Source organism: Rhodnius prolixus, unplaced genomic scaffold (genome assembly GCF_049639745.1).
Source record: "Rhodnius prolixus isolate KJV_2025 unplaced genomic scaffold, Rpr scaffold_1, whole genome shotgun sequence".
NCBI lineage: Eukaryota > Metazoa > Arthropoda > Insecta > Hemiptera > Reduviidae > Rhodnius > Rhodnius prolixus.
Window position 1 is genome coordinate 31,719,767 of NW_027411581.1, and position 27,743 is coordinate 31,747,509.

At 32.2% G+C, this 27,743-nt stretch overlaps 1 protein-coding gene across 5 annotated transcripts; it reads right to left on the reverse strand.

Moving 5' to 3' along the window:
* Positions 1–70: 70 nt before the first annotated feature.
* On the reverse strand, positions 71–27,740 carry LOC141458720 (beta-galactosidase-like). Of its 5 annotated transcripts, none has more exons than XM_074137098.1 (13): positions 27,558–27,731; positions 23,593–23,737; positions 10,165–10,331; positions 8,235–8,385; positions 8,048–8,111; positions 5,221–5,315; positions 4,965–5,145; positions 4,673–4,897; positions 3,264–3,382; positions 2,927–3,187; positions 908–1,045; positions 539–772; positions 71–459 (listed from the first exon to the last, which is right to left on the reverse strand). In XM_074137098.1, the coding sequence occupies exons 3-13, from the start codon at positions 10,284–10,286 to the stop codon at positions 214–216; spliced, it is 1,836 nt and encodes a 611-aa protein (XP_073993199.1). In that variant the 5' UTR covers positions 10,287–10,331; positions 23,593–23,737; positions 27,558–27,731; the 3' UTR covers positions 71–213. The 5 variants fall into 5 exon arrangements, with proteins under 5 accessions (XP_073993199.1, XP_073993183.1, XP_073993190.1 ...); XM_074137082.1 differs by lacking the exon at positions 23,593–23,737 and adding an exon at positions 27,314–27,430; XM_074137089.1 differs by lacking the exon at positions 27,558–27,731 and adding an exon at positions 23,840–23,995 and having other exon boundaries at positions 23,593–23,759.
* Positions 27,741–27,743: the final 3 nt, after the last annotated feature.

Here is a 27,743-nt window from a genome sequence, read left to right on the forward strand (position 1 = left end):
TTTAATAATGTTAAAAAATTTATTCAACAAAGAAAGGTATAAAGGAAGATTTAAATAAAACTATTGCAACTATACTTCCTGTAGTGATTTATTAACACGAAATTCATTAATATCATTTGTAAATGCCTTCTCCAAAAAAAAAGAAGTAATTCTTTATATGACGACACCTCAGAAATCAATAACACATTATGGCTTTTACGTACTAAAAAAATTTTATCTTCTAGTTAATTTTGTCACGGATACAAATTCATTTTCTTCGTCCGCTTTCTTTTCAATGTCAAGTTTTGGTTCAGTGACGAAAGTTACTGTCTTATCCGGATGAGTGTAATGTAATTCTAATAATGTTATTGTATTATTTTCTGGAAATTCTTTAAGGTAGCAGCCAGGCACATAAAGAGTGAACTGAGGACCAACATGCCAGTATCTCCCCATATTATAGTTGTTTATGAAAACCACGCCCTACAAAAAAAAAAAAAAAAAAAGTTAGTGTAGTTAATGGAAATTGTAATTTAAACAAGAGATACCATACATGGTTTACCTTGCCCCAGTGTGTCATATCTAAAAATGTATCCAGAGCTTTTTTGCCTTGAGGTATTTGAAATTCACCATAATAAAAGGCAGGTAATTTAATGTTTGAAACAACTTGAGTTTGATTTTCGTCCCCATTGGCAAGTTCTTCTATTCGAATAATATCTTCAGAATTAAGAGGATAACCGATTACTTTCCAGTCTTTTAACGTTACTCCGTCTATTGTAGCATTGGAAATTAATCCCTTAGAAGTAAAAAATGAATATCAATTTAAATATATTCAACTGGCATTATTATTTAAAAATGATTTCTACTTTATTTTAGAAAAATAGAAATTCTTATATATATTTTAGAAGTTTACTCAATTTAACTTTCTCACCTTTGTACAATCAGATAAGAGTTGAAAATTTCTTCTTCCTTGATTTTCAATCAATAATGTTAAAGTTTGTCCAGGTTCAAGTGTTGAAGGAAGTGGCGTCTCATTGATAAGAGTATATTGCAAAACACTTACTTCTTCCTGGAAAACAATTTATTTAAACAGACATTTAACTTCATTCTAATTTTAATTTAACATTCATTTTTTAAAAAAGTTTTTCTTTTTTAAACGTTACACTAGATTTCTTGAGGACAGGCATGTAGGAAAAAATATTTTTAATGTAAATAAATACGTTTTACTCTAAATACTATTACACTTAGGAGCCATTTTAGGTAATGGATTAAGGCAAATTCGCTAAGATGATGTGCATCGTACAGTACTGTGTTTGATTTGTTTGCTTCTTTAATCTTTATTATTATTGTTCTATTAGAATTGTTTGAGACTAAAAAAGAAAAAACATTATTTACACTTAGCAATCAAAATACACTTTAAAAAGTACTAGCTTTGATAACTAATTTTTGAGGTTCATAAAGATTAATATCTTTGACAATTCAGCGAACTTTAATTGCCCAAATTTGTGCTACTGCATGTTTTAGCGCTTGCCTGTAAAGTCTCCAATATGAGTAGATTTGTCTCTGTTTGTGTGTATGAATAGAATATCTCAAAAACCAAAAGTCGCACATCTCAAACTTGATATTCTGTTACTTTCTACAATTGTCACTTCCGTTACTAAGGTTTCAGCAAAAATACGTCAACCGAAAGTGCGAAATTAATAAAGCAATTTTTTCCCAAAATATCTTTCGAACGCACACAATACGGCTTTATTAATTTTTTAATTCATTATTTGTTTAAAAATTTTTATTTCATTTATTTTCCAGAACGTTTCCCCGGAAACATTCTTTATTATTCGAAATGGTAACATGGGGTGCTAATGGCTTATGCAAAAATCATTAATATTAATAGTTTGCGTTCGGCCCCTAGTGCTAGATAATGTCGTCTATTTTATCCGTCATAGCACGCCTTTTGTTTTTTTTGGTTACGTCAGTTATCATTGATTTTATGGACTTCTAGAGGATGTGAGAATGAACTACTGCGGTACAAAGACTGCGTTAAATAGATTAGAAGTGCTGCAGGCTATATTCAGGTCAATATTACTAGTCCGACTGTTCTTCCCACTTACTATAATATATTCGTTGTTGCTGATCCAAAAGATCTGACAGCCATGTAGAACATTATTTGACTTTTATTTCTTAGTTCGATGAAAATGAATGTCTTTCAGCTATTTTATAAACGTTTAATACACTAAGAATTATCTAAGCAGTAGTATTCTTGGCCGAAGCGTTAACTACCGATACTTTCTATGCACTATGCTCGCTTGTCATACTGCAGCCTATGAACAGTTCTAACCATTCTGTAAAGCAATAGAAGCTTATAGTAAAAGTAGATGGCCCGATTAGATAGTCTGAGTTCAACGAACAAGAGTGCCACGTACAGCAGTGGACGCTTGGAGTTCTCTTTTAAACTGCTTTAAAATCATTCTATCTCCTTAGCAAAGTTAATGGAGTTTCATAAGAGAATGGAACCTTTAAAGAACGAAGATTTCACAGTAAGTGGATTTGCCAATTCTCGAACTTCAAATTTACATCAAACAGCTTGAATGTAATCATTTGTGTAGAGCGAGATGAAAATTTGAGAATTAAAGTTCAATCACAGTAGGATTGAAAAAGGCCATAGAGATATTTGCCGGCTGCATTCTTTTCCCTGCTGACTCCGCTTTTTTTTTTTTATAAATAATAAATTTACACTCACAACCAGTTTATGCTGGCTTCTCCATGTAATGACTTTTTTTAAAAACTATTCTTCAACGTATGGAGAAAGGATAATTATTATAAGGCTAAACGATACTATAGTATTTTAAGTACTCAAACTGTTGACAAGTTTCCCACAACATAGGAGGGAAAAAGCAATTATTCATTGGCAAACCGCTTTTTAAAGTAAGACTACTTTTTTCCTAGATGTTACCTCGTTCAGTAGAACCAAAGCCCTATCTCGAATGTTCACTTGAAGCACTGAAGGGTCTCTTCCAGGATTAATGATTTGTGTAGAATAAGCAACGAATCCATATCGTTGCCCTAAGGCTTCAAAAGTGATTGGGTATTCTGTCATTACCGGCTCACTTCCAATTGGGCTCTGTAACAGTGATATTACTGGCTTCATGCTTACAGAACCATAGTCACCCTTTTCAGTAAATCGTTTAACTGATGTTCCTCCTGAAGGATAGACCTAATTAAACAAAAAAGTACATTTCATATATAAAGAAATATATTTATAACATCTATAGTAATATATAAACTGTTACTTCTTTTATAGCATTTTTTATTTCAAAAAATTTTTCCGTTAAATCACCAGCTTCTGTTATTGGAGCGTCGTAGTCATATGATGTAATATCTGGTTGAAAGTGATCACTACTTCCTGATCCTAATGTGATAAATAATTAATTACTTTTGCATAATACAGGTCTATAAGTTTAAGGTGAAATTTACTTTAAAGCACAAAAATAAATAACATGTTATATTTAAATGTGTTCACACAGTATTTTTTTTTTTTTTTGTAACAATTGTACAAATGACAAAACTATTTCTCTGATTTATTGCTACGCAATAACAAAATATAGTGAGCTTGAAAGCCAGTATCAGCACCTCTTTTATTCTACTTAAGAATCCTAACAATTTCTTGCTTGCAATTGAAGAATTTTTACCAAACTCATCCTCTATACATACACTTAATTTTTTTCACGACAATATCAAAATAAATAAAAATAAGCATGATGAAAATTTATAAGGGCTATCGTTAAAGCCAGGCACGCAGGGTACCGCCCGGATAAAATTTCGCTCATATACATGATATACATTGATGTGTCTAGAAAGCTGATATTTCTCTCTCAGGATTTTTAAGGCCAGTGCAAGAATTAAGAGTAGCCGTCATTTGGGTTACTCTTGTAAATTAATAAAACATTTAAACATTATAGCACTTAATAGTTAATAAGTCTACTTTTTTAAACATTTATTTTTAACAAAAAAAAAAAAGAATGAATAATAATTACAGGAAAATAACTATTTTTATCGCTCAACTTCTAGATAAAGTTAATGGACTGGGGAATAGCAAAATTTTACTATATTTATAATATAAAGATAAATGTAACGTAGTCAAGTAGGTAGTATGGTTTTAAAAACCTAGTAAAATCATTTTAGTAAATGTTTTCTATTTGGTTTCTTTAATATTACACTATGACCACTATTTTTTGTAGCCAGAGAATTTTTATCCAAATTATGGTTTACATACTTAAAAATTAAACTGTTATGCTTGTAATTTGTTATTTAATACAGAGCGAAAAAATGAGGAATAGTAGTGGACTAGCAATGTAGTGGTTTGAGTGGTGATGAACTGACAGCACAATAGCTGATGGATGGAACCAACAGTGTTTAGCGGGAGCCAAAAAGATGTGCAACAATAACAGCTATTGCGTTATCCACATTAAAAACGTTTGATTTTAAAATTATACGTTATCGTAGTTAGACGGGGCCAAGATGTCTTTTTTGTAAAAAAGGACAAAATGTTAACGAGCTTTTTGTAATATGTTATTAACTATAGTTAATGGCTAATTTACGCAGACCGTATAAATAAAAAGTGGAGAAATAAGTATGATTCCCATACTGGTATAGAATTATCTAAAAATAATAATGAAAAATTCTTTTATAAAATAATTACCTGCAGTAAAACCAAAATTTGTACCTCCGTGAAACATGTACATATTGAAAGAAACATTTTTGTTCAGCATTTTATCAATAGTTTCTAGAATAGGTTTTATTTCTGTTCTACTGAAAGGTTCACTCCAATAGGATAACCAGCCAACATAAAATTCTGAATTAATCAGAGGACCTTTAGGTTGCACTTGACGCAATGGGCGATACATTCTATCCAAATCGGTCGTTGCTAAAATTAAAACATGAATATATACTCAACATAATTAAAATTATACCTTAAAATAATTAAAAAGTACTTGGTCCGAAATCAATGGTTGACAACACTCCTGGTATTTTTCCTCTCCTCACAAAATTTCTACTTGGTCCATCTGTAGTAAAGAGTATTGCAGCATTTCCAATATAATTCCTGTATAAATCTCTCAACCATAATAAATAATTAGGGTCGTTCACTGGATAGCTGCCATATTCATTTTCTACCTATAACAGGTAATTAAATTATCAATAATGCAATGTCTTGACTGTTTATATTGACAATTGAAAGAAGTACTTTACTTGGACCATTATTATAGGGCCTCCATTACCATAAAGCTTCGGTTGCAATTGTCCCATTAAATGCCTAAACCAGCGAGCAATGAAAAATGTGTGAGCTGTAAACAAGTAAAAGAATATATTTTTATATAAGTACATACAAAGTGCAGTACATAAAAAAATTAGAGTTCAAAATAGAAAATATGCATAAAAATCAGAAAGTAAATAACTTCTTTAAAAAAAAAAGGTGTTTAAGCGAAAGGGGTAAGGGTCTCAACTTTACATTAATAATTTACTTTTACCATAACTATTTTAATACATATCTTAACATAATGGAGAATTTTCAAAAGAAATAATAAGATTAATTTAAATAGGATGAAAAAATAATTGCCATTTCAGTCGAGTAAAAATTTTATTTTGCCGAGCTTTCGACCTAGGGACTAGGTCATCTTCAGGGCTAGTTTAGAAAGTAATACTTTTACATTTCAGTCCATGAACAGACAAGACAGAAGACACACCAACCCTGAAATGTAAAAGTATTACTTTCTAAACTAGCCCTGCCCTGAAGATGACCCAGTCCCTAGGTCGAAAGCTCGGCAAAATAAATTTTTACTCGACTGAAATGGCAATTATTTTTTCATCCAATTGAAACTATAAATCAGTCACCAAAAAGAATGAACAACAAAATTAATTTAATAAATTCAGACTATCAAGTTAGTATCTTTAACTTTAGCTTATCAGCATCTACTGTGCAGAGTCTTGGGACTCATCAGCCAAGTAAAAATACTACCTGCAGATCTTTGAGTGACTCAACTATTGATTAAAGCATATTTTTGGAATATTCCCACGAAGTAGAGAGATCACAAGAGAGATCTGTAACTATCCGAAATCCAAAATTACTTTTCAGTAATCAGTATATTCCAAAGTTTGGCGTTAGCAACAGAACATGTGATTTTAAAATATTTCACATCCAGCCTGGACACGAGCTATAAAATGGAACTCCAAGTAGTTAATCTCGCAAACCGTTTTAGTCACAGATTCACGGTATCTGAAAGCATCTGTTCCGCTATGAAAAGTCAGTACATCCAACCATGATTAAGCAAATCTTCATGTTAGCGTGTTTTTATCCAGGGAACTATGTTTATTAAAATAATCGATAATATCAGTTATGAATCAGAAAAAAGAAGAGTGTAAGCAAAGCATCTCCCAGTAAGGACAGTCGAGTAATTTTACTTCTTTGCAAGGTAATTTCTTTCAGAAAAAATATATGTAAGCTGAAAATTTACATAAATCCATGATTCATATGATTCCGGCCACACAATACTTTTGCTGACTACTCAGCTAGACGGAAATCTCTACACCAAACTGATTAAACTACCTCTGATGATGGATAAAAGTCCGAAACCGGCCAGGAATACAATAAATATGCTTGCTAAGAAGGATAAAATAAGCAATATGTATAAAGTTTATGCTTATTGCATTTTTAAAAAAATATTTTGTTCACAGACAGATTGTTTTTAACATTTTTTCAGAATCTGGGGACAATAAACGGATATTATCTGTGGAAACTTTCAATCGAGAATTGGACATGATTGCAATATACTCGTGTATATACTTACATAGTAAGAAAGTAATAAACGAAAAACAATTGCATAATAACTGCAAGGTTCATTAAAAAAGGCCCAATTTTTTTTTTTTTTTTTTTTTTTTATGATTTAAGGCGCGTCAACATCTAAGGTTATTGGCGCCCGGAGCTTTTTTCAGTGCACTGCCGGCCTCCGGACAGTGTTCTCTCGTTACAGACAACACTGTCCATCACCGGACAGTGAGCTGTAAGAAGCTCCTAGGAAGAGAAAATCTAAGGGTCAGCAGCTGGATTCGAACCCGGGACCTCCGCGTGGGAGTCCAGTATGCTAACCTCATAGCTAATCCCTTCCCTCCCAATTTTTTGTCCTCTAATATATCAGGGAACACAAAGATAGTGTATGGCTATTGAACTTTTAAAATTAAAAATTCTCCTCCTCATTTTGAACACGTTTCCCTCAAATAAGACGAGCCAATTGATATTCTTAGGCAGAATAGTCACAATAGCGTGGCATAAATTGCTTAATAGTTGGTTTCTTCAAAGAGATCAACCAACTTGCTTTTTGTAAAGCAATAACAGCAGAACTTTATAAACTTAAGTCAGTCTCGAAATCTTGAGACATTTCTCTAACCATCTTTTGGAACGGTAATTTTACGAATCAGAAGTTCATTGCTTTTTAACCAACCATATAACTGTTTCTGGTTTCCCTAAACTGAAAACATCCCAAGTGAATTAGTTTATCACTCTTCTACTTTTACTCTGTTCTGCCTCGCTGGGAGGACCAACTACTTCGGGAATCTGCAGGTATCTCAGCCTAGCATGTAGTACACTGAAACTATCCTAACGACACAAATTTGATTAGGTCAGCAAAGATGGTTGAGTATGCAACTATTTGTGATTAGCAAACTGAACTTACTCTAGCTCAGTAGCACACTACACGAACATAATTAACTGTTCTCACGCCCCTACACTATGCACTCATAATTGCTCTTTTAGGTTGCAGTGGATTTGGCGTAGAGTCACTCCTTTTACTACATTTATTTTTCAATTATCTTTTATCATACCTGCACCACAACTTGAATATTAAATAACATTCTGATAATCCACTGAGATGGTATAGCAACACCGAAATTAAAACAAATGTCGTTTATTCAAATCATTGAATGTCACTTAATTGAGTGACTAATTACGAAGTTATACCAAAACTATATCTAGTACATTTTAAGTATGCTTTCATAATCTTATGAAGGTAAAAAAAGTACATACATGGATCAGATGTACGCAACTTCATTTTTGGATTAATAGAAAGTAGCCATGCCGGATAGCCTCCCTTTAAAAAATAAAATAAAAAATGATTTGTTAAACAGAAATTAAGAGTATTAACTGGTGATATATTGTTATTATCGATTTATTTTACTGTAAGCTGGAACTTTAAACTTCAAAAAGTACATACAAAATCTCTCTCTGCGCAAATGTATGGCCCCGGTCTTACAATTACGTATAAATCTTCTTCTTGAGCTATTTTAATAAATTCTGTAATATTTGCTTCACCATCAAAAACGAATCTGTTCGGAGAAGGCTCGTGAAGACTCCACTCAATGTATCTGTAATAAAAAATAAAGATACCGTGATTTATTTATGTTTATGAGTTACTTTTTCCTCTTCATTCAAATCTCCAAAATTAATGATATTCCAAATTTAAATATCTCGTCATACTTTTTTTTCGTAATTTATAGAATTTTGTGTGTGTGTGGGAACATGCGCGGAAATAATTTCAATTAAAAAATTGATCTCTTAGAGAGAATTTTGCATACTCTTTCCCCCATTAACTTATACTATTAAATCTGGCCTTAGTCTATTCTTAATTGTAGCAAATCCTGTACCTATTTACCTTTTGAATCACTAATAAATAATCGTACCTTCTTTTAAAATTATCAATTTCATTTCTTGTAAAGGTATAAATCCACTCTGAACCTTAGTGGTTTTATTTCGAGGTCTTCACTAGCTCCTGTCAAAAATAAACTCACATATAAAGTTCCAAGAAAGATAATTGTATATCTTGGTTTAAAATCTAGATAAATCTTGGTACTCTGGATAAGATGTAAGGAATACAATAAACATGTGTGTTACGACGGACGAAATTAAGGATATTATTCAGCGCTGAGGACCTAACCATATTTGTTATTTGTTTGTTTTTAACCAATAAAAATACCAATACGTAAACAATAAAATGGCCGGAATTTTAGAGGCACTAGCTCCAATGATTAAATAAGCCCATTTTTCGGTTAAAAATTTGTAATGGCTGTGTAACCTTATGGCCTTAATTTATGTGGTACTATTTATGCGTTAGGAGAGTAAAGTATCGCTGGGATTCCATGATCATACTGTGCCTTGCTTGTGCTAGCGTTATCCCCCAAAAAACTAACCCTCAATATTCTGACAACGAAATCAGCACTAGCTCAGTTTGTTTTAATGCCCAGTTTTTGATAATTGGGAGAGACGAGTTGGAAATACCAGTGTAACAGACTATATTGAAGAGAAAGGGAATTTTATACTATTTTAGACTTCAAGATTTAGAAAAGATAAAGCTAATTAAAAAAAAATACTTTGAAAGAAAGACTGTTTATCAATGCCTCTTTTGATTGACTTTTTTTTCGATTTTGACGCAGAAGCTCACCACAATGGCAGAAAAATATTAATTTATAGTGCAAGGAGCGCTAATATTATCGAATTTAAAACTAATTCCATCCACGAAGTGGAAATTTGCGGTAGATAGATTTCATGAATCGGATGGCAATTACGATATCTGAATTATATGAAAGAATCGTCAGCACAGGAATAAATTGATGAGTTGGGCTAGAGAGGCGTTGGAATGGTGAGAAAGGTCAGCTGTATACAGGGTATAGAGAGTGGAGCAAGAATACTCCCTTGAGGAAATCTTGTAACTTGGTAACTTGGAAACTTGGTAGGTAAGAACTGATAGGCAGTTAAGGTAGTAGGTAGATTTGAGCCTAACCAAAAGGCTTTGATGTAAACATTTTTCAAATGCCTAATAGACATCCAGGAAAACCAGGGTAGAAAGGTTGTTTGATAAGCTGGTTAAAGAAATGTTTGCACGAAGAGTACCGAGAGCGCTGCTAGAGAGCTCAAATACATTCAAGTTGCTTAAGTTTACTTTATTTTTAATAATAACAATCAAAATTTAGAAGTTACATACTCGATTCCGAATACAAATGTAAAACAGGTACATACAATTTAAAGTTCTAAACTACATTATTTTATGATGTTAAAACTGTCATATAAATTAGCGATTTTAACAGAACAGTCAGCAGAATCACAATTATTAGTTACAAAATATACTCGATATGTTTTTGTTAACTTACGTGCTTATGGCATTTAGCCCAGCATATCGATATTTTCGCATTCGATCCCGCCAGTATGGTTGAGGTACTCTAAAATAGTGAAGTTCTCCTGAAGCGTAGGTAAACGGTTCCCCATCCATCATAAACTCATTAGTATCATAGTCAATAATAAATTCTCTTTTTTCAGTCTGAAAAAGAAATCTTTTAATTGCGTTTATGTTTTTGTAATTCTAAATAAATACACTATCTGGATGATTTTACAACCAGACTACATTCCAAGACTATTGATGGGTATTTTCAAGACTGAACTCTTAACAGACCAAAAATCTGTTGAAACTACTTTGTTTTTGTTTTTTTGTTTTTAATAGTCCCAATTGATTTAAACTGTTTTTGTATCTGCGTAATTTGATTTAAAAAGTGTTAAAGAATCTGAAAATGGCATTAAGATTAAAACCTTATTTTAAAAAATAAAGATACATATTGATTTTGAAATTATATTATACAAAAATAAAAGGTGAAAATATAATAACTTTTGACACTTTAGACTATTCTTTTTTATAAACAGGAAATATTGTACGAAATTAACGAGACTTTAAATGAAAATTAGAATACAAAATTTCAACTAAAAAAGGCGGACCGATCCCACCTTCCAAGTTCCAGCTTCGGTTCGACGCTAGATGTTACACAGGACACGGCAGCAGAATAAACTCCCATAAAAAGTTTCGGTAATACGCATGGAGGGATACCGCGTATCGAAATTTGTGAAAAAATGTATTAAACTTTTTACAATCCTAATTTTGTTTATTAATTTTATTGATACTAACTATTCGCAAGAATAGAGAGAAGAAATGCAGTCATTCAGCCATATTTTGAATGTTGTCTTCACTGAAAATATTCTTTTTGAGGTTTCGTAGTCACGAGAAATTGGTTTTTAAAAATTAGTCTCCATTTGAACGTACATCCTCAAAAACAGAGGATGTCAGAGAAATTGATATAATTTCGATATTGAAAAGTTAGTGGTGCAAATCACACATGGTAAAAAGATTAGTAGAATTTTATTGTGAGGTAGAAGTGTTTTGTTCTATCCGGTGAGGTTCTGCTATAATTGCGAATTAAATAAGAACGACCAAAGTTAGCACTTTCTTTTTCCTTTGATCGGACTAAATTTAATTTTTAAATGATTTTGTTATAAATAAAACTAAATCCTCTTCCGACAAATCGAATTATTTTTTTGGTTGCCTGAATGTGATAAAAATACATTGTATGTTTAAGAAAATGATTTCAGTAATTACAATTGGATGATCTGTAAATCTATTGGAACCAGTATGGTATAGATAATTGCTATTCTATTTGTTCCCAGTTTGAGATCTTCATAGTGTTCATTCAGATAATTGTGTAATAAAAAAAAAAAAATTGTATTGGAGACAAAAAAAAAAAATTAAAAAATGGACAGGAGGTACTTTTTTTTTTTTTTTTGGCGCATCAACAGCTGAGGTCATTAGCGCCCGGAGCTTTTTCCAGTGCACTGCCGGCCTCCGGACAGTGTTCTCTCGTTACAGACAGGAGGTACTTATTTTAAACTCTGTTACGAGGCTCATCATTTAATACAAACTGTGTCGAAACTTTTCGTAATTACATAAAAAAGATTTTTTAAGACCTATCCACTCAACCTAAGTTGACTATTAAATAAGGAAGTGTTAGTAAGAAAGCAATATAAGATCAAGCATTTTTTGAAATTTTTCAGAGGAGCTCAAGCCGACAAAAAAGTATCTAATTTTTTGTTTTTGCTAATTCCCTGGAGTTTTGAATGCAGATCTTTGTATCATTTAGTAACCAGATCTTTTTTGTAACAATTTAAATTGGATAGATTTATAAAATTTATCTGTTTCATTTGGGATGATCATTAAACTGCAGACAATGTTATTAAAATTAACTGGATTAACAATATTCTCAGTTATTTTATAGATATTTTCACTACCGTATATTTTGGACAATTTATTAAAATATATTAAAAAGAAGGAATATATATGTTGTGCTCCAGTAACATGCCGATTCCTGAATATTCCAGTTGAGCCTTGTGTTTATGAGTAACACAAAGTTATGCGCACTTTCAGATGAATTAAAATAAGATCAGGTACAATTGGAAGGAAATTAGTCAACAGACAGTGACAAAGAAATTCAACTTGATAACATCAAACAAACAAAGCTGACATTTCCAAAAATCTCACTTATCTATTAGTGCATAACCTCAGAGAACTTGTCAGTGTCAGTTAGTGCCTATTTCAATTTATTAGATAAAATAATACTATGCAAACGAAAAGCGTCAGAAGGCAGTTTAGAACCTCCTAATCTAATCTAGAGTAAGGGCTGCCAAGGGCCAAGAAAATAATACTAAGTCCTAATCATTTAGGAAGATCAGTGGCGAACAAGACTTCACTCCAGATTTCAGGCGCTAAAATTAATGAAAAGTTTGATAGCGCAATCCACCTGCCACAAGGAAATTTACGAAAATGTAGCAGACCCGCAACTGTACTATTCTAAGTAGATATTTTCTCAAAAGGTAACCTTCAGACAAACCTGATAGGCATTCAAATTAAAGAAAATAATATAAGTTACAGTAAATACAACAACACAACAAAAAGGACGAATAATAAAAAATAAGCTGATTAACGATATTCGCGTTGATTTTCGGTTTTGAGTTATCACTCTCTCTCTCTGCACGCAGTGTTCACCGTAACTCAAAAACTCATTGAAAATTTAAATTTGATATTTCGCTTAGGTGCTAACTGGGATGAAAAGTCATGTTTTTAAGATTTCTCGTAAAGGGCTTCAACGATTTTCTTTAAGTTAATGCACATTTATATCTACTTTTTATAATTTTTTTACGGTTCATGAACAGACAAGAAAGAAGACACACCAACCAATGATGTAAATTGGCCCTGAAGATGACCTAGTCCCTAGGTCGAAAGCTCGGCATAATAAAGTTTGTCATGACTGAAAATGGTATTAATTTTTCATTCTAACATATAATTTTTTTATTTAACATTTTACCAAGAAAATTCGTTTAAGAGAAAATTCTGGTCTAATGTACTTCTCTGTACAATGTACAGACTTACCGCCTGTAAAACTCTGATAAAAATCAAGTGTGGAACTAAATTAAAATAGAATCGACTGACAGAAAATGAGCAATTACTAAGTAAGTTTATTGTACGCGTTCTTGCAAACTGCTTCTACGACTGTGGGAGATTGTATTTAATCTTTTTATAGTGATTACATAAGATATATTATTTATCTTTGATTTTAAACATTTTTCCGGAACATTCGATCAAGAGTTTTTATGGCAAATTTTACCCAAATTCTTCTCAGGGCACTGCTGTTCTCTGAACAGGGTTCCAGGGTCCCCTCGCTACAGAACCATCTCAGGAGCATAAGCTGTAGAGACGCCGATGATCCATATTCACTTTTTAAACAATTTAATAGATTACATTTTACAAGGGTCTCCACCATGAGGAAATCATATTAACTTTAAAAATTTATTAAATTCATTAACTTTTTAATTTATAAAGTTGAAGAAAACAAGTTTATTAAAACAACCAAGAAGATAAATTTGGGTTCTAATTACAATGCTTGTTGTCTAATATGTTTAGTTTCATTTCTAGAATACTCTTACCTTTATTTTCAAATTCTGGAAAGTCCATATAAAAGATGTCGAAGTCAGTTTCACCGCCGATTTTTAGAAACTGTTCTGTTGTAACCCTTTATATGTGTGTGGTCAGCATAACTAAAACTAAACTCCCCCAAAGAACAAAATTTTAAACTTACCCAAATATATCACTATCGAAACCACTAGAAGAGGAGGGAGGCTCTTTACTGACTGTTGAAAGACATTCTCTTCTGGTGATGCTTGGGGATTTTGATATTGCCTCAGCTTCTGGAAATGATGGCATTTATTGGGACTCCCTTAGGTCTTTTTTAAGCTGGATTGGAGGTGGGAACATAAAACATATCAGGCTTGGGTTTCCATGTCAGTTCAGGCACCACAATAATCTTCGTGAAAATCAAGCTCAAGTACACTTATTTGAAACATCCGAGACAATTCATTTTAGGGAGATGTCAGAGAGTACAAATTAGGCCTTTCTAAATGAAAGTGTCATAACTGAATTTTATACCACTCTTATAGTGGTATAATAATTGGAATATTATTACAACCCTTTCTCATGTTGAGGTTTCCACAGGTTTATAGAACATCTAATTCAATGAAAGAAAAACAAAATAGTCTACGATCCAGAAAAATATATAATATAAAAAAAAGGATAGAAATGCTAAAGAAAATTACAATTGCTAACAACGTACTAAAATATTTGTGACAAAAAAAGGAATTATAAAATTTGAATAAGTATGTAATGGGTTGCTAAAATAAAAATTACTAGTTTCAGAATATCAGTCTATTGCCAGACTGAACTCTCTCTTTTAATGCAGTTACCCACATGAAGACATCATAACATAACCACTTTAATTTTAAAACTTTTTCAAAGAACTTCGATTTTTTGGGAAGAGCTAAGACGTCACGCTTTCCTAGAATATGTAATTTCATTGAAGCTTACTTAAGTTTAAGGCTAAAACGTTGATATTTTAGCAGAAAGAGAATGTAATCAGAATAATTCTTTTAAAATCATTCAGTACTCGGGTTCATCAAAATATACAAAGAAGGTTATAGTATGAAATAGATGAGAGGGGCTGTTCCAATTTAATTTAAAGTTTTTTTTATTAAATCTGTTTACTGAAATAGTTCACTGTTACTTTAAAAAGGAAATTCAATTTGTACGCTATTTTGATCGATTTGTTCAATATCGTACTGTGATACTAAACTCCACCGAAGAAAAGTCACTGACCCCGTAAACAATAACCGTAGCGATAATTGTGCTGGTTCAGGAAATGGTCAAATTAAATTAAAAGGATTTGTTACACTTTTTGAGAAAAGCTGCAAATATTTATGTACATATCTGGTACCTCCACGGAGGACCTCTATCAGAACTTGGTATGGGCTGTCTCACTCTCTTCTTCCGGCGCACATAAGCTTATGCCTTGCTCCTATAAACATAAAAATAAACCCTGGTTCTCCAAAGAATGTATTTCTGCCAAGAAAATAATCCGTAGATGTTTTAAATCATGTAAAAGGAATAACTTCGAGAAAAAATTTGTAAATGAATATATCAATTTGAGAAAAGAATAAATCACTAAACAATTCCAATAAACAGACTTATTACAATAATATAAAAGATACAATAGCCTCCTTAAAAAGTCCAGCAGAATTTTGGGCATGTATTAGCCGGCTTCAGAGAAAAAGGTCAGCTTAATCTCCTCTTTCTCTTTTAGACTAAGTTCTATAACCTGATTTTACCGCCTAGATTGTACATTGAGTTCACATATTTAAGCACTTTTAATTGGATATTGATGGTGATATAAAATTGGAAGAATTGCTACATTTTATTAATAATAGTAAGTTGAAGGAGGCTTCAGGGAAGGATTTTCAAGGAAGAAGAAGCTCACTTCAAGTATATACTGAAAGTTTTAGAAATGCCCTCCACTGGTTTGCCCCACATTATGTGTAACGAGACTTTTAAAAAGAATATATGTATACTGGTATAAAAAATGGGGGGAGTTGGGCGCAGCACATTTACCTCTTTCAAATATCCCATCATTGCGGCAAAAATTACGAAGTTTGAGGCAAGATATAACAAAAGTTCAAAAAGAAGAAGCCTTAAATAACTGTATACAATCAAGGTATGAATTATACGGTAAATTTTGTTCTATCAGGGACGGCACTATATATTTGAATGATGATAGTGATTTATAAACGATGAGATGGATTTGTAAGGCTAGAACTGAAACCCTAAATCTGAATTTTAAATACTGGAAACGACACAATACAGTTTTAGATCTTCCCTCTGTAATTCTAATGAAAAAGAGGATACATATCACTTCATTGGGGTGTGTACCGTTTTATCTGAATGGAAGGTCAAATGGTTAAAAAAGAAAAAAATTGTCTAAGGAAGAGGTTTTTAATTTGTTAAATGGAGGAAATTGGTCAAATCTCGTTATGTACTTAAGGCAAGCCAGTTATTACAGAAATGAATTAATTAATGAATTTAATTGGTATGGGGCATAGGAGGATTATTTTATTTTATGAAGTTAAATTTTGAGCCCTTTATTTATTTCGGGTGTTTTTTTTGTTTTTGTTTTGTTAAAAAAGGTGGTGATTTATTTATTTTATTCTTATATTTTGCTGAAGTGTTGTTGGTTTATTTACAATTACCTTTTCGAGTGCGTAAAAAAAAATTAATTTTTGTTATTTTAAAAAAGAAAAAATAAGGAAGAAAAGAAAATGAAACTGTTAATTTATCATTATTATTTATGATGTATTACATACTTATTATTTAATCCAAGTTAATTAATTGTTTATTGTTTTTTAAGTGGTTATTTATTTAAAAACACTTTCTCTAAAATACAGTCTTGACGGATTTTATCCATTGTCTATTTGCATAGATTAGCTTGAATAGAAGGATGATTAGTTTTTTATTTTTATTTTGTGTTTTTGTATTATTTTTGTAGTAATTTTTTTTTTTGTTGTAACTTAATATGCACAAAATAAATAAATAAATAAATAAAAAATAAATTCCATTACTAAATTATTTATATCTATTATATACAATAGGCTGAGCAACTGGTGCGATAATTACAATATTCTACCTGAAGAACAGATGGGCTTTCGCAGCGGAAGGGGTTGTGCGGATGCGGTGTTTTCTGTTAATAGTAGATGTTAATATTCAACTTATGCTCAAAAGAAGGAGAGTATTCGGCCTTTTTGTAGACCTCAAAAGAGCGTTTGACTCTGTGAACCACGCCAAACTGTGGTTTGAATTAACTCAAGTTGGTGTTAGCGCTAAGCTGGTTGGATTTCTTAGGAATATATACGATGAAACCTCTTTCGTAATTTCAGATGGTGCCTCTCTCTCTAATGAGATGGGTGTTACAGGGGGTACAAGGGGGGATGGGGGACTCAGGGGGTACTACGGGGCGAGATATTGAATCCACTACTGTTTTCACTCTTTTCAGCCGACATTGTGGATTACTTTGCTCCAGTTTTAAACATCAGCACATACAGGGACCTTGTAAAGGTCCTTTATGCAGATGACCTGTGCATACTATCTTCTTCTTGTCTAGAAATGCAGACTGGCCTCAGAATGTTGAGAAAGTTATTGCAATGAAAATTCTCTTACTACATATGAATACCAAGAAAACTGTGCTAGTTCCTTTTCATAAAGGTGGAAGACTTCCGAAATTTCCCAAGTTTTTATTATGGTCGGGACAGAATATCTGTAGAGAGCTCTTTTGTATATTCGGGTGTCCCACTCTATTCTTCTGGCAAATTTTCTCAGGCTGGTAAGTGGTTTGCAGAAGTTGCGCTAATACGAACAAGAGACATAGGGGGACAGCGAGACATCATTTGGAATCTTATTTATCAGAGTTCATATGGCGACAGCATCAGGTGAAGGAAAATAGAGACTGTTTTCAATCTATGTTAAACTCTATATCGGCCCATTTTCCACCGAAATCCGATTGACTACTTTGTTTTTAAATAAAGTGTTTTATTTTATGATTTGTCGCAAACATTTTAGGTGTAGATTGGCGGCACTTAAAAACCGCCAAATCTGTAGCTCGGTGGCGTTAATACATAGTACCATGGTTTTTACAAAAACGTATTACGCCAACTCTGTGGTCTATAGATTATTAAGTACGAGTAAATAAAATGTTTGGGGCACCAAATGCTATCTTTATAAATCTCTCTCTGAAAGTGTTTTGCTATATAGTGCCGAAATTTGGGGCTCTCAGTGTTTGGATATCCTTGAGAGGAGCCAAATCTTGCTCTTTAAATCCCTTCTACAACTTTCCCCTGATACTCCAAACTCATAAATTAGACTTGAAACAGGAAGGGTGCACCTAAAATACAGTGATTTTTTGAAAATGTTGAAATGGTGGGAAAAATTGTTACTCATGCCGGTTTGCTGCATTCCTAGATTTTGATACCTGAGATTGCAGCAACTAACTAATATACATATATATAAATTTATTTATTTTTGTATCTATATCTGTATCTAAGTGAAAAGTATATGTGCTACCCTTTCAATCTTTTTTTTTTTTTTGCTATAATGTTATTTAACATATTATTGTTAATATGTTAAATACATACATTTACTTTTTCCTTTTCTATGCGGCTTATGTATCTTTTTATGTATATGTACATACATAATTTTTTTTTCGCTTTGCTTTGAATTTTCATCTTATCCCCTTTTCGTACCTATTTTCTAAGATCATATTTGGATCACTTATTCTCATTTTTAAATTTTTTTCCAAATTAATCAAATTTACTTTATTCCGATTTTCTGAGATAATCAAGTGTTCTACTTTTAATTGTATTTCTGTCCTTTTTAATCAATTTATTACATTAATTTTATAAGTTTTATTATAATACATGCGCTGTTTGCATTTATTTATTTGGATTACTTTGAGTTCAACATTATTGTATCACAAATAGATGCAATTCCTTGCTTGTAAAGTGTATAATAAATCATTCAATCGATCACTTTTTGAGATAAGAATTATATATGTAAATATATATATTTCCTCTGTTAAATATGAATGATGTGAACAAATCAACTTTAAAAAAGTGATATGAAACATTTTCTCTCCAATCAATTCTCACTTCTATAGGCCGAAGGGCGAAATGGTCTAGTCACGACTTAAGATATGTGGGCGTTCCTGCATGCATTTCTACTTCTTCAACACTTCCACTTTCAGTTCCAATACTCACACAATATTACAAGTAGTAAATGATCGAAAACACTTCAATATAGCGAACTCACACCCTGTAATCCATAAGTTTTAAAAGGGCTGATGATGAGATGAAAAAAGCTGATGATAGTTGTAAAAAAAAAATACGCTAATACGTAGTATACGATAGATTTGTTGAAGAACTTGGATGTTTCTCCAAAACATTATTATCTATTACCGTGAATCTGATTTTAGGTACTGTTGTTTCTTTGCCATAAACCTAGAATGATGCTTTTCTTTAAAATTTAAAAAAGAAGGCGAAAAGACAGCCTGATTAGGTCCTTTTAGACTGGGTTTGAGCAGTTTGAGTTGTGGATTATTAGCCACACTAAGCTTAGGTAGCGCTTCGATTAGAAATTCCAATAAACTTAGCAGTTCTTATTTGAAACATCCGAGAAAATTCTTTAAGGGAGCAGTGAGATTTGTATTCCTGTACATGTGTTCAAAATTGTGAACAAATCAAATCAACAGTAAAAATCTTATGTGGGCCAATTCCAAGATTTTCTTTCCAAGTAGTTAGGAATTGAAAGTGTCACTAATTTTATTTTATTGGATTCTTGAATTTTTGAATTTGAAAAAGTTTATTTACAATTTAAAATAGATATACAAAAGGAGATTTCAGGGTGCAGTGCCTCCTATACATAAAGTACACAACTTTAATATTTACATTGGTTAAACTGTCAACTTAATACTAAATTGGATTCTTATTTCGTGTTACATGTGGCCTCAAAAGTAGAGTGTCGATCACAACTCAACTTCATGCAACACATTCACACATCAGTGAGAGAAAGAAAACATTAAAAACGTCTAATTTATGAGTACTATCTTCTAACTTAAAATTTTAAGTAATTATCAGTTTTCAATGTAAAACGCATAATTTATTTATTTTGGCGCATCTACATCTTTAATCATTATCGCCTACTTCATATTTTTCCCTTTTCACATACAAAGGCTATTAAAAAAAAAAAAGTAAAAGTAAAGTAATGCCTATTTTTTCAGACCAGACCTTAACGTCCAACTACCAATTAGGTACTGTGTACGGGGGTGGAAGCTCATACTTAACAATAAACAGTTTCATCTAACAAATAAAAAGTACCCATATGCGAAATTCGAACTAGAGACCTACCACTTACGAAACCACGTTCATGACCACTTAGACCAAAAGTTGGACCTTTTGACCTGGCGGGCTTCCACACACATATGTATCTCTTACAAAAAGACAGGGTGGAGTGTAGGTACTTTATTATACCGTAATTTATTTTTCTTTTAAATTGTCCATTATTACTTTTTCTTATGCTTAGTAATGCGATCGCGTTAATTTTTTGGAATTGAATTATCTCCCTGCACCCGCGCATGTGTTAAAAGAAAATCTCAAATATGAAAAGTTTCAGACTTAAACTTTGTATATGGATAAGCTATATGGATAACGACTTTTTCTCGGAAACTAAGATAGCTAGAAAAAAACTAAAAAATACGTGTTCCCTTAGTTTTTTGTTAGGAATCCAAATTTACTTTGTAAATTTTTTTCGGTGATTCCAGAAGCAAGATACAGGCACCAACTTCATTTTTTCAAATGGGAAGGTGGGATTTTTATTTCAGAAATAGATTCCTCTATTTTTTTTAAAGAAAAATTTACTTGAACGGTTTTTTTCTGTGAGCGATATTTTAGAAGTTATGAATGAAAACATGATTCTTATAAGAAATGACAAATTGATAATATTATAACGGTTTTTTGATTGAGTAAGAAGAAAAGTACTATTTTATTATAAATTTTACTCCTCATTACTATTACAGATCATGCTCGAAATGGCCTCCACCATTAGAGATGCATAGAAATGCTCTGTCCTGCCAATGCCCCTTACTGCCAAAGAAATAGATTCGGCTTTAACCGAGTTACAGGTATCTATTATTCTCTGCTTTAGTTCATCTACAGATGCAATTCCGGCTTGATTCTGATACACCTAGATTTAGAAATGCTTTTAGATAAGCAGAAATAAGAAAAGAAAGAAAAAAGTTATGAATAATCACCTTGTTTTTCAGGTATCCCCAAAGGAAATAGTCCATAAGTGACCAAATCCGGTGAACGAGATGGTTATTGAATCGCACTCCGTGTCGATATAACACCATCAGGCATGTAAAGAGATATCTCGGTAGGCAATTTGATGGGCGTGTTATATCGACACGGGGGGCGATTCAGTGGCCAACTCGTTCACCGGACTTGACACCAATGGACTATTTCCTTTTGGGATAGGAAAAACCTGAAAAACAAGGTGATTATTCATAACTTTTTTCTTTCTTTTCTTATTTCTGCTTACCTAAAAGCATTTCTAAATCTAGGTATGTCTGAATCAAGCCGGAATTGCATCTGTAGATGAACTATAGCAGAGAATAATGGATGCCTGTAACTCGGTTAAAAAGCCGAATCTATTTCTTTGGCAGTAAGGGACAATTGGCAGGAAAGAGCATGTCTATGCATTTCTAATGGTGGAGGCCAGTTCGAGCATGATCTGTAATATTAATGAGGAGTAAAATTTATAATAAAATAGTACTTTTCTTCTTACTCAATCAAAAAACCGTTATAATATTATCATTTTGTCATTTCTTATAAGAATCATGTTTTCATTCATAACTTCTAAAATATCGCTCACAGAAAAAAACCGTTCAAGTAAATTTTTCTTTAAAAAAATAGAGGAATCTATTTCTGAAATAAAAACCCCACCTTCCCATTTGAAAAAATGAAGTTGATGCCTGTATCTCGCTACTGGAAGCACCGAAAAAAATTTACAAAGTAAATTTGGATTCCTAACAAAAAACTAAGGGAACACGTATTTTTTAGTTTTTTTCTAGCTATCTTAGTTTCCGAGAAAAAGTCGTTATCCATATAGCTTGGGACACCCTGTATATACCTACATATACAGGGTGACCAAAGTTATATGCTCCACCCACTTTTTTTTTAACGGCGGGAAATTTCGAAAAATTTAAAAATACGTATTTAATCATTTTTAGTCTAGTTTATTTTCAGTGATTGACCCATTTTTTTAAACCCCTGTAACTCGAGATACAGCATTCAACTTTTGTTTTTCAAATGGATTGTTATATTTTTTGTTGCATATTTTTGTAGTATTTGAGCTCCTAAAAACAACAAAAAACATTTTTTTGAAATCGGTTAGGTTTTTCAAAAGTTATGGTAATTTAAAATATGAAAAACAAACAGTTTACTGTCAAAAATACGTTATTTTTTTTTAAAGAATCTATTCAAACTGGGCACAACCAACGGATAGGCAAGCCAAAACTCTGGACTCCCACGCTCTGCTCGTAGCAGCACTTATCGTGGCGAAGTCAAGATCTAGGCAGGCTAGAAGTTCGATGTTCAGGTTGCTTTTTCTACAAACGTTTAGATGGAGTTATAGGAAATCAACTAATCGGCCCATACTTCTACAGAGAGAACTTAACTGGTGAAAGGTATCCTACTTTTTTTTCAGAGACATTTTGCTAGTTCCGCTTGAAGATGTTCATCTACAACGTCGGATAGATATGTATTTTCAACAAGATGGTTGCCCGGCGAGAGTGGTTCGAGGTTAGCTGGGCAGAAATTTCCATTAAAAGTGCGTAAGGACTCATTGTCCCATCCAATGGCCACCTCGATCTCCGGACTTGACCCAAATGGACTATATTTTGTGGGGATACCTAAAAAATAAAGTGTAAAGTATCCTTAATCCCGTGGCTTCAGTCGATGATCTGAAACGTCGAATTACTCTAGCCTGCCTAGATCTTGACTTCGCTACCATAAGTACTGCTACAAGCAAAGCGTGGGTGTCCAGAGTTTTGGCTTGCTTATCCGTTGGTTGTGCCCAGTTTGAACAGATTCATTAAAAAAAATAACGTAATTTTGACAGTAAACTGAAATTTGTTTTTCATATTTTAAATTACCATAACTTTTGAAAAACCTAACCGATTTCAAAAATTTTATTTTTGTTGTTTTTAGGAGCTCAAATACTACAAAAATATGCAACAAAAAATATAACGTTCCATTTGAAAAACAAAAGTTGAATGCTGTATCTCGAGATACAGGGGTTTAAAAAAATGGGTCAATCACTGAAAATAAACTAGACTAAAAATGATTTAATACGTGTTTTTTATTTTTTCGAAATTTCCCGCCGTTAAAAAAAAAAGTGGGTGGAGCATATAACTTTGGTCACCCTGTATACATATATAATTTTATTTATTTATTATATTTTGGTTTTCTCAGAGAACTTTTACTTAAGTACCTCTCTGAAGTGTCAGATTATAATTCAAGATAGAATTCCACCTTTTAAGTAAAATCAAAAGTTATAAATAATTTTCAAGAATTCCAAATTTAATGGAAATCGATTAGCAGAAGTGTGACTTTGCAGAAGACATTATTGAGATTTTGTTTTTTAATTTTCTTTAAAACAGCAAAACCACCTTCATGCAAGTACATGAATCCCTTATTAAAATATTCAAATTTAAAACTATGAGATTGTCAATTTTTTATCAGTGATATTAATCTAATGAAATGTTGAATGTTTCGCTTACTTAAAAGATGCCTTTATGCCACTGTCCAATCCAGAGTACAGCAGAGACGAATGTGGTTCATTCTTATATTATCCATTGAAGTACCGACGTAAATCAGATGATGAGAATTCTTCATTGCTTGTAGCTGACAGCAGCAGTTATGACTCTGAATAGATAATAATCCAAATCTGTATAGACAGTTAACCATTAGGGCCGAGGAAATATATGGGGAGTAGAAGCCAATTAGTTTATCTGTAAATAATCATACTTTGGAGAAACGTTCTTTGGCTGCGAACTGTTTGTAGTACATCTTCGAAGACCATCCCATGTTCTAATGCTCTTAGAAAGTAGAAATTGTTGAAGTTACGTTTTTTTTTTGTTTTTTTTTTTTAATTGGTAACTTTTGTAAGAAAACGGCAAAGTGCCATGTCTTGATTCTACACAACCAACATGTCAACTTCTTCATAGCTTTCAATCCCAGTATCCTTCAACCCAGACGAGATCGTTCTATTTTATCAAGCTTAACTTTTGCCAACTTTCTCTGCACATTTTCCTTTACATCGTTCCCGATACACTTATAGGCTGAAGTGCCACAATGAAATTTTGTAATCCACTCTACTTGCTCGCTATCAGGTTATATTACACTCACCATAATTTATTCGAATCAAACTAGTGATTTGAAATCATTGAAATATGCATTTTTTAATGCGTATAGCTGGAGCTAAAGTCATGGGTGTTCAATCAGATTTTATCAGATTTTTTTCATTATAATAGTTTTACTTTTTGCTGTTATTTAAATGTGCCTTTCATGGCCAAATCGCAAATATTTAACTTTATGTAACAGATTGCCTTTTTCTACGCATTTGTTGAGAAAATATTATTTACAATTTGAACTATCATGAAAATTCAATAATTTTTCAAGTATAATAGAAGTATAATTTAACAAGGTGATGACCTGATTGTGGTCATGGTTAGCGGACGTCAAACAGTTTCATTAATTTTCATGGATGCCTTGTATAAATTAATATATTAAGCATATTAGTTGATAAACTGATTAACACAAATACAATTTTTCTATATTAATTCATAACATATCTTGATTTCCTAACTAAATCAGAAAATAGGTTATTAATAGTTCAAGTTGCTTTTTTCATTTATCTTAATTTTTCATAATTGATTTTTTTTTTTCATCAATTTATCATCAAGAGCAATGCCTCTCTTGCCTCACTCTCGATCCGTCTATGTTCTGGATTGTGAAATAAAAAAAAAAAAAAACAAAAAAAATAGGAATAAGAGTAGGCTTGGCCAGCTTTCAGTCACAAAACAATCTATTGAGTCACACTCACACGACTTTCTTAATAATTATTTCATTCAATCAATTAATTGATAAATTTTCTTTAAACAGTTGGTTTCCTCAACTAAGAAGATGAGATAGAGATACTGTGAGTCATGCGCAGATACAGTAGAGACGTGGAGTGATTTCCATCAAAGTTCAGGAGTCATTTCTTACTTCCAATACATTTGAAATTGAATTGTAGATTCTCCCAGAAAATCACTAAAGAATCATTTTCTTTAAAAAAAAATTTCAAACACGAGTGATAGGCATTTAATTGAGCTGTAATAAATTTAAAGAAAATTATTTATTTTTTCTTACAGAAAATTATTTTCAAAAACTTTCAAATATGTCTTTAAAAATCGAATTACAAGTTCAGAACTTTTCTAAAACTTCCAATTTCCAGCAAGGTTCCTAGATTCTTTTTACGACTGACGGAAGAATAATTGTTCAAGAAAATATGAGAGAGAAGGGCAACTGCAGCTCCCTGAAAACCATCGAGAAATCAATTTTCTTAAGAAAAAAAGAAAACAAATCTAATAAAAGTGATAAATCGTGTATGTCGTCTAAAGAAAATCGTTTGGCCAGTTTTGAGAAATTCGAGAAAAAGTGTAAAACATAAACCTTCAGACATAAGAATTTCGTCCAAAACCTTGGTATCGTAGGCGACGATAGTTTTATAAAAACAGAAGGAATTTTTTGCAATTTAACAAAACATCTACACAGAAAATTGTCTAAAAAGCACAAATTAAGAAGCACTAAGGAAGGGGGCTTTAAAAAAGCTAGATTTTATTATTATTATTTTTTTACAGTATTTCATTTAATATTTTCACTAATGTTTAAGCAGCATGCTAAAAAGATTTAGCATTCATTCTATTTATATTGCCGCCATAAAAGCTTGGGCACACAGAAAGCGGTCTGTCGCGGCGGGCAACGATCTCTGACCGATGCGGTCATGCGGTGTAATTGTATTACGCAATGTTGCATCATCTCTGTCAAACAGAACGCCTTGTCAACAGAATGCTTTGTCGCGACGACAAGCAATCTGGTAGTACAAAATTACAGATTTCAATGTGACCGCCTTGCCGCAATCTTTGATAAAGAATGAGTGAAGAAATTGATATTTTTATAAAAAAAAATGTGCGCAAACACAGAAGGAGTTGTTCTTCGTCCGAGCTCATACTCAATATATAAAAATTAAAACAAAGAACAAGAAATGCATTATTACTTCTTAAGAAGAAAGCGACCAAACTAGACCTCTCAAACAAAGATATCGCGTCCTGTCTGACATCCTCATATCGCAGGCTGCCGCGACGACCGCTGGATCGCTGCACGTCGTGACAGACCGCTTTCCTTGTGCCCAAGCTTTAATATCTTAGCATTTCTATTTTTTGTAATCAGGTAACATTTTTCACAGGAAAAATTCATTTTGAGGTCCTCTAATATAACATAATAGTGATTTTACAAATTGATCAATCTCTGTTTTTCTCTCAGTATGTGTAACTGTTAAGAGTAAGTAGCACACAAAACAAATCTCAAAATCGTTGAAATATATGTCGCTTACTTGCATGTGTTTAACGTTTTCTTTCTGTACTAGGTAAGTTGGTAGAATTGCGACCGTGTCAAATTTTCTATTTTGACTCTTCACTATTTAAAGGTCTTTCCAGTCCAAAAAAGTGGTTTGTGGGCTATGGTCAACATAAATTGAAAACGAAAAATCTTCGAAACTTCAAATTTGATATAATGAATTGATATTTGTTACCAGACGATCACTTCCACTATCGTACCATAAAATAAGCTTGTGGGTAAAATCAACCTACCACTAAAATTAACCAGCAGTACCATTTAGTTGAATGAATCGATTTTCAGGTTTTTTGGGGGAAGAGAGGTTGGCGCGCAAAGGGCTTTTTATGACTTTCTTTAAAGTCGGTATACTATTTGCTTTTAAGGAGTTAATCTATAATTATTAATCTATAACTTTAATTCGTATTAGTTTGCAGCGCAATAAAGCTTTTGATTCAGCCAACCACCTCACTCTGCAGATCATAATGTTGTTTTCATGCTGTCATGCATAATGTTGCCAAGGGAATAACCCTTGGTGTATGAAGATATCTTGGCACGCTTACAAGTAAATTAATGTCCAAGAAAATTTTGAATTTTCTGTTCCCCTAAAATCAAATTCTAATAACAATTGCAAGGATCCTGATGGGAAGATCATATTATTATTATTATTTTTTTGTAACACTGCATGAGTATTACTCACTCACTACCAATCGAATTTGATCCAGTATTTTTTCAAAATTTAAAATAGATAAAGAGTAAATTTTTATTTTTGGTTCCTTTTAAAATACCAGCAAAGAAAAACTTTAAAAGTGAGTACTTTTTCTAAGAAAGTTTTACAGTACTTACCATTATAAAAAATAAGTGTTAATGGACATTTGGAAGAAAATATAAACTACGTGAAACTCAAATTTAACAATTAAAATTTGTCTTGATTGTATCTTAAAAGACTTGCACTCATTGCAGCTGTTAAAAATATTAATTATTATCAGTGTATTCTTTATTGAAAGAATATTATTTAATACTTTGAAGTAACATTAAACTTATTCTACATATACTTTAAGTGTTTTAAATGAAGTAGGCATTTTATTACCTGTTGGCCAAATGAAATAAAAGAGGATATTAAAAGAATTATCAGAAGCATAATTGTTGATTATCGAAGGGTATCAGTGGCTGAACTTATTAAACACAATTTTTGCTCTAACATTCTATCATAACAACAAACACCAACCTAGCATGTTCACATGCGAATTACTACTGAACTAAGGATTCTAGAGAG

Excerpts from the sequence above, each read along its gene's own strand:
- LOC141458720 (XM_074137075.1), bottom strand. The coding sequence starts at position 27,608 with ATGCTTCTGATAATTCTTTTAATATCCTCTTTTATTTCATTTGGCCAA. Across the intron at positions 8,112-8,234 it reads TTTGCGCAGAGAGAGATTTT|GGAGGCTATCCGGCATGGCT; the intron begins GTATGTACTTTT and ends TATTTTTTAAAG. Across the intron at positions 5,316-8,047 it reads GTTGCGTACATCTGATCCAT|CTCACACATTTTTCATTGCT; the intron begins GTATGTACTTTT and ends ACTTGTTTACAG.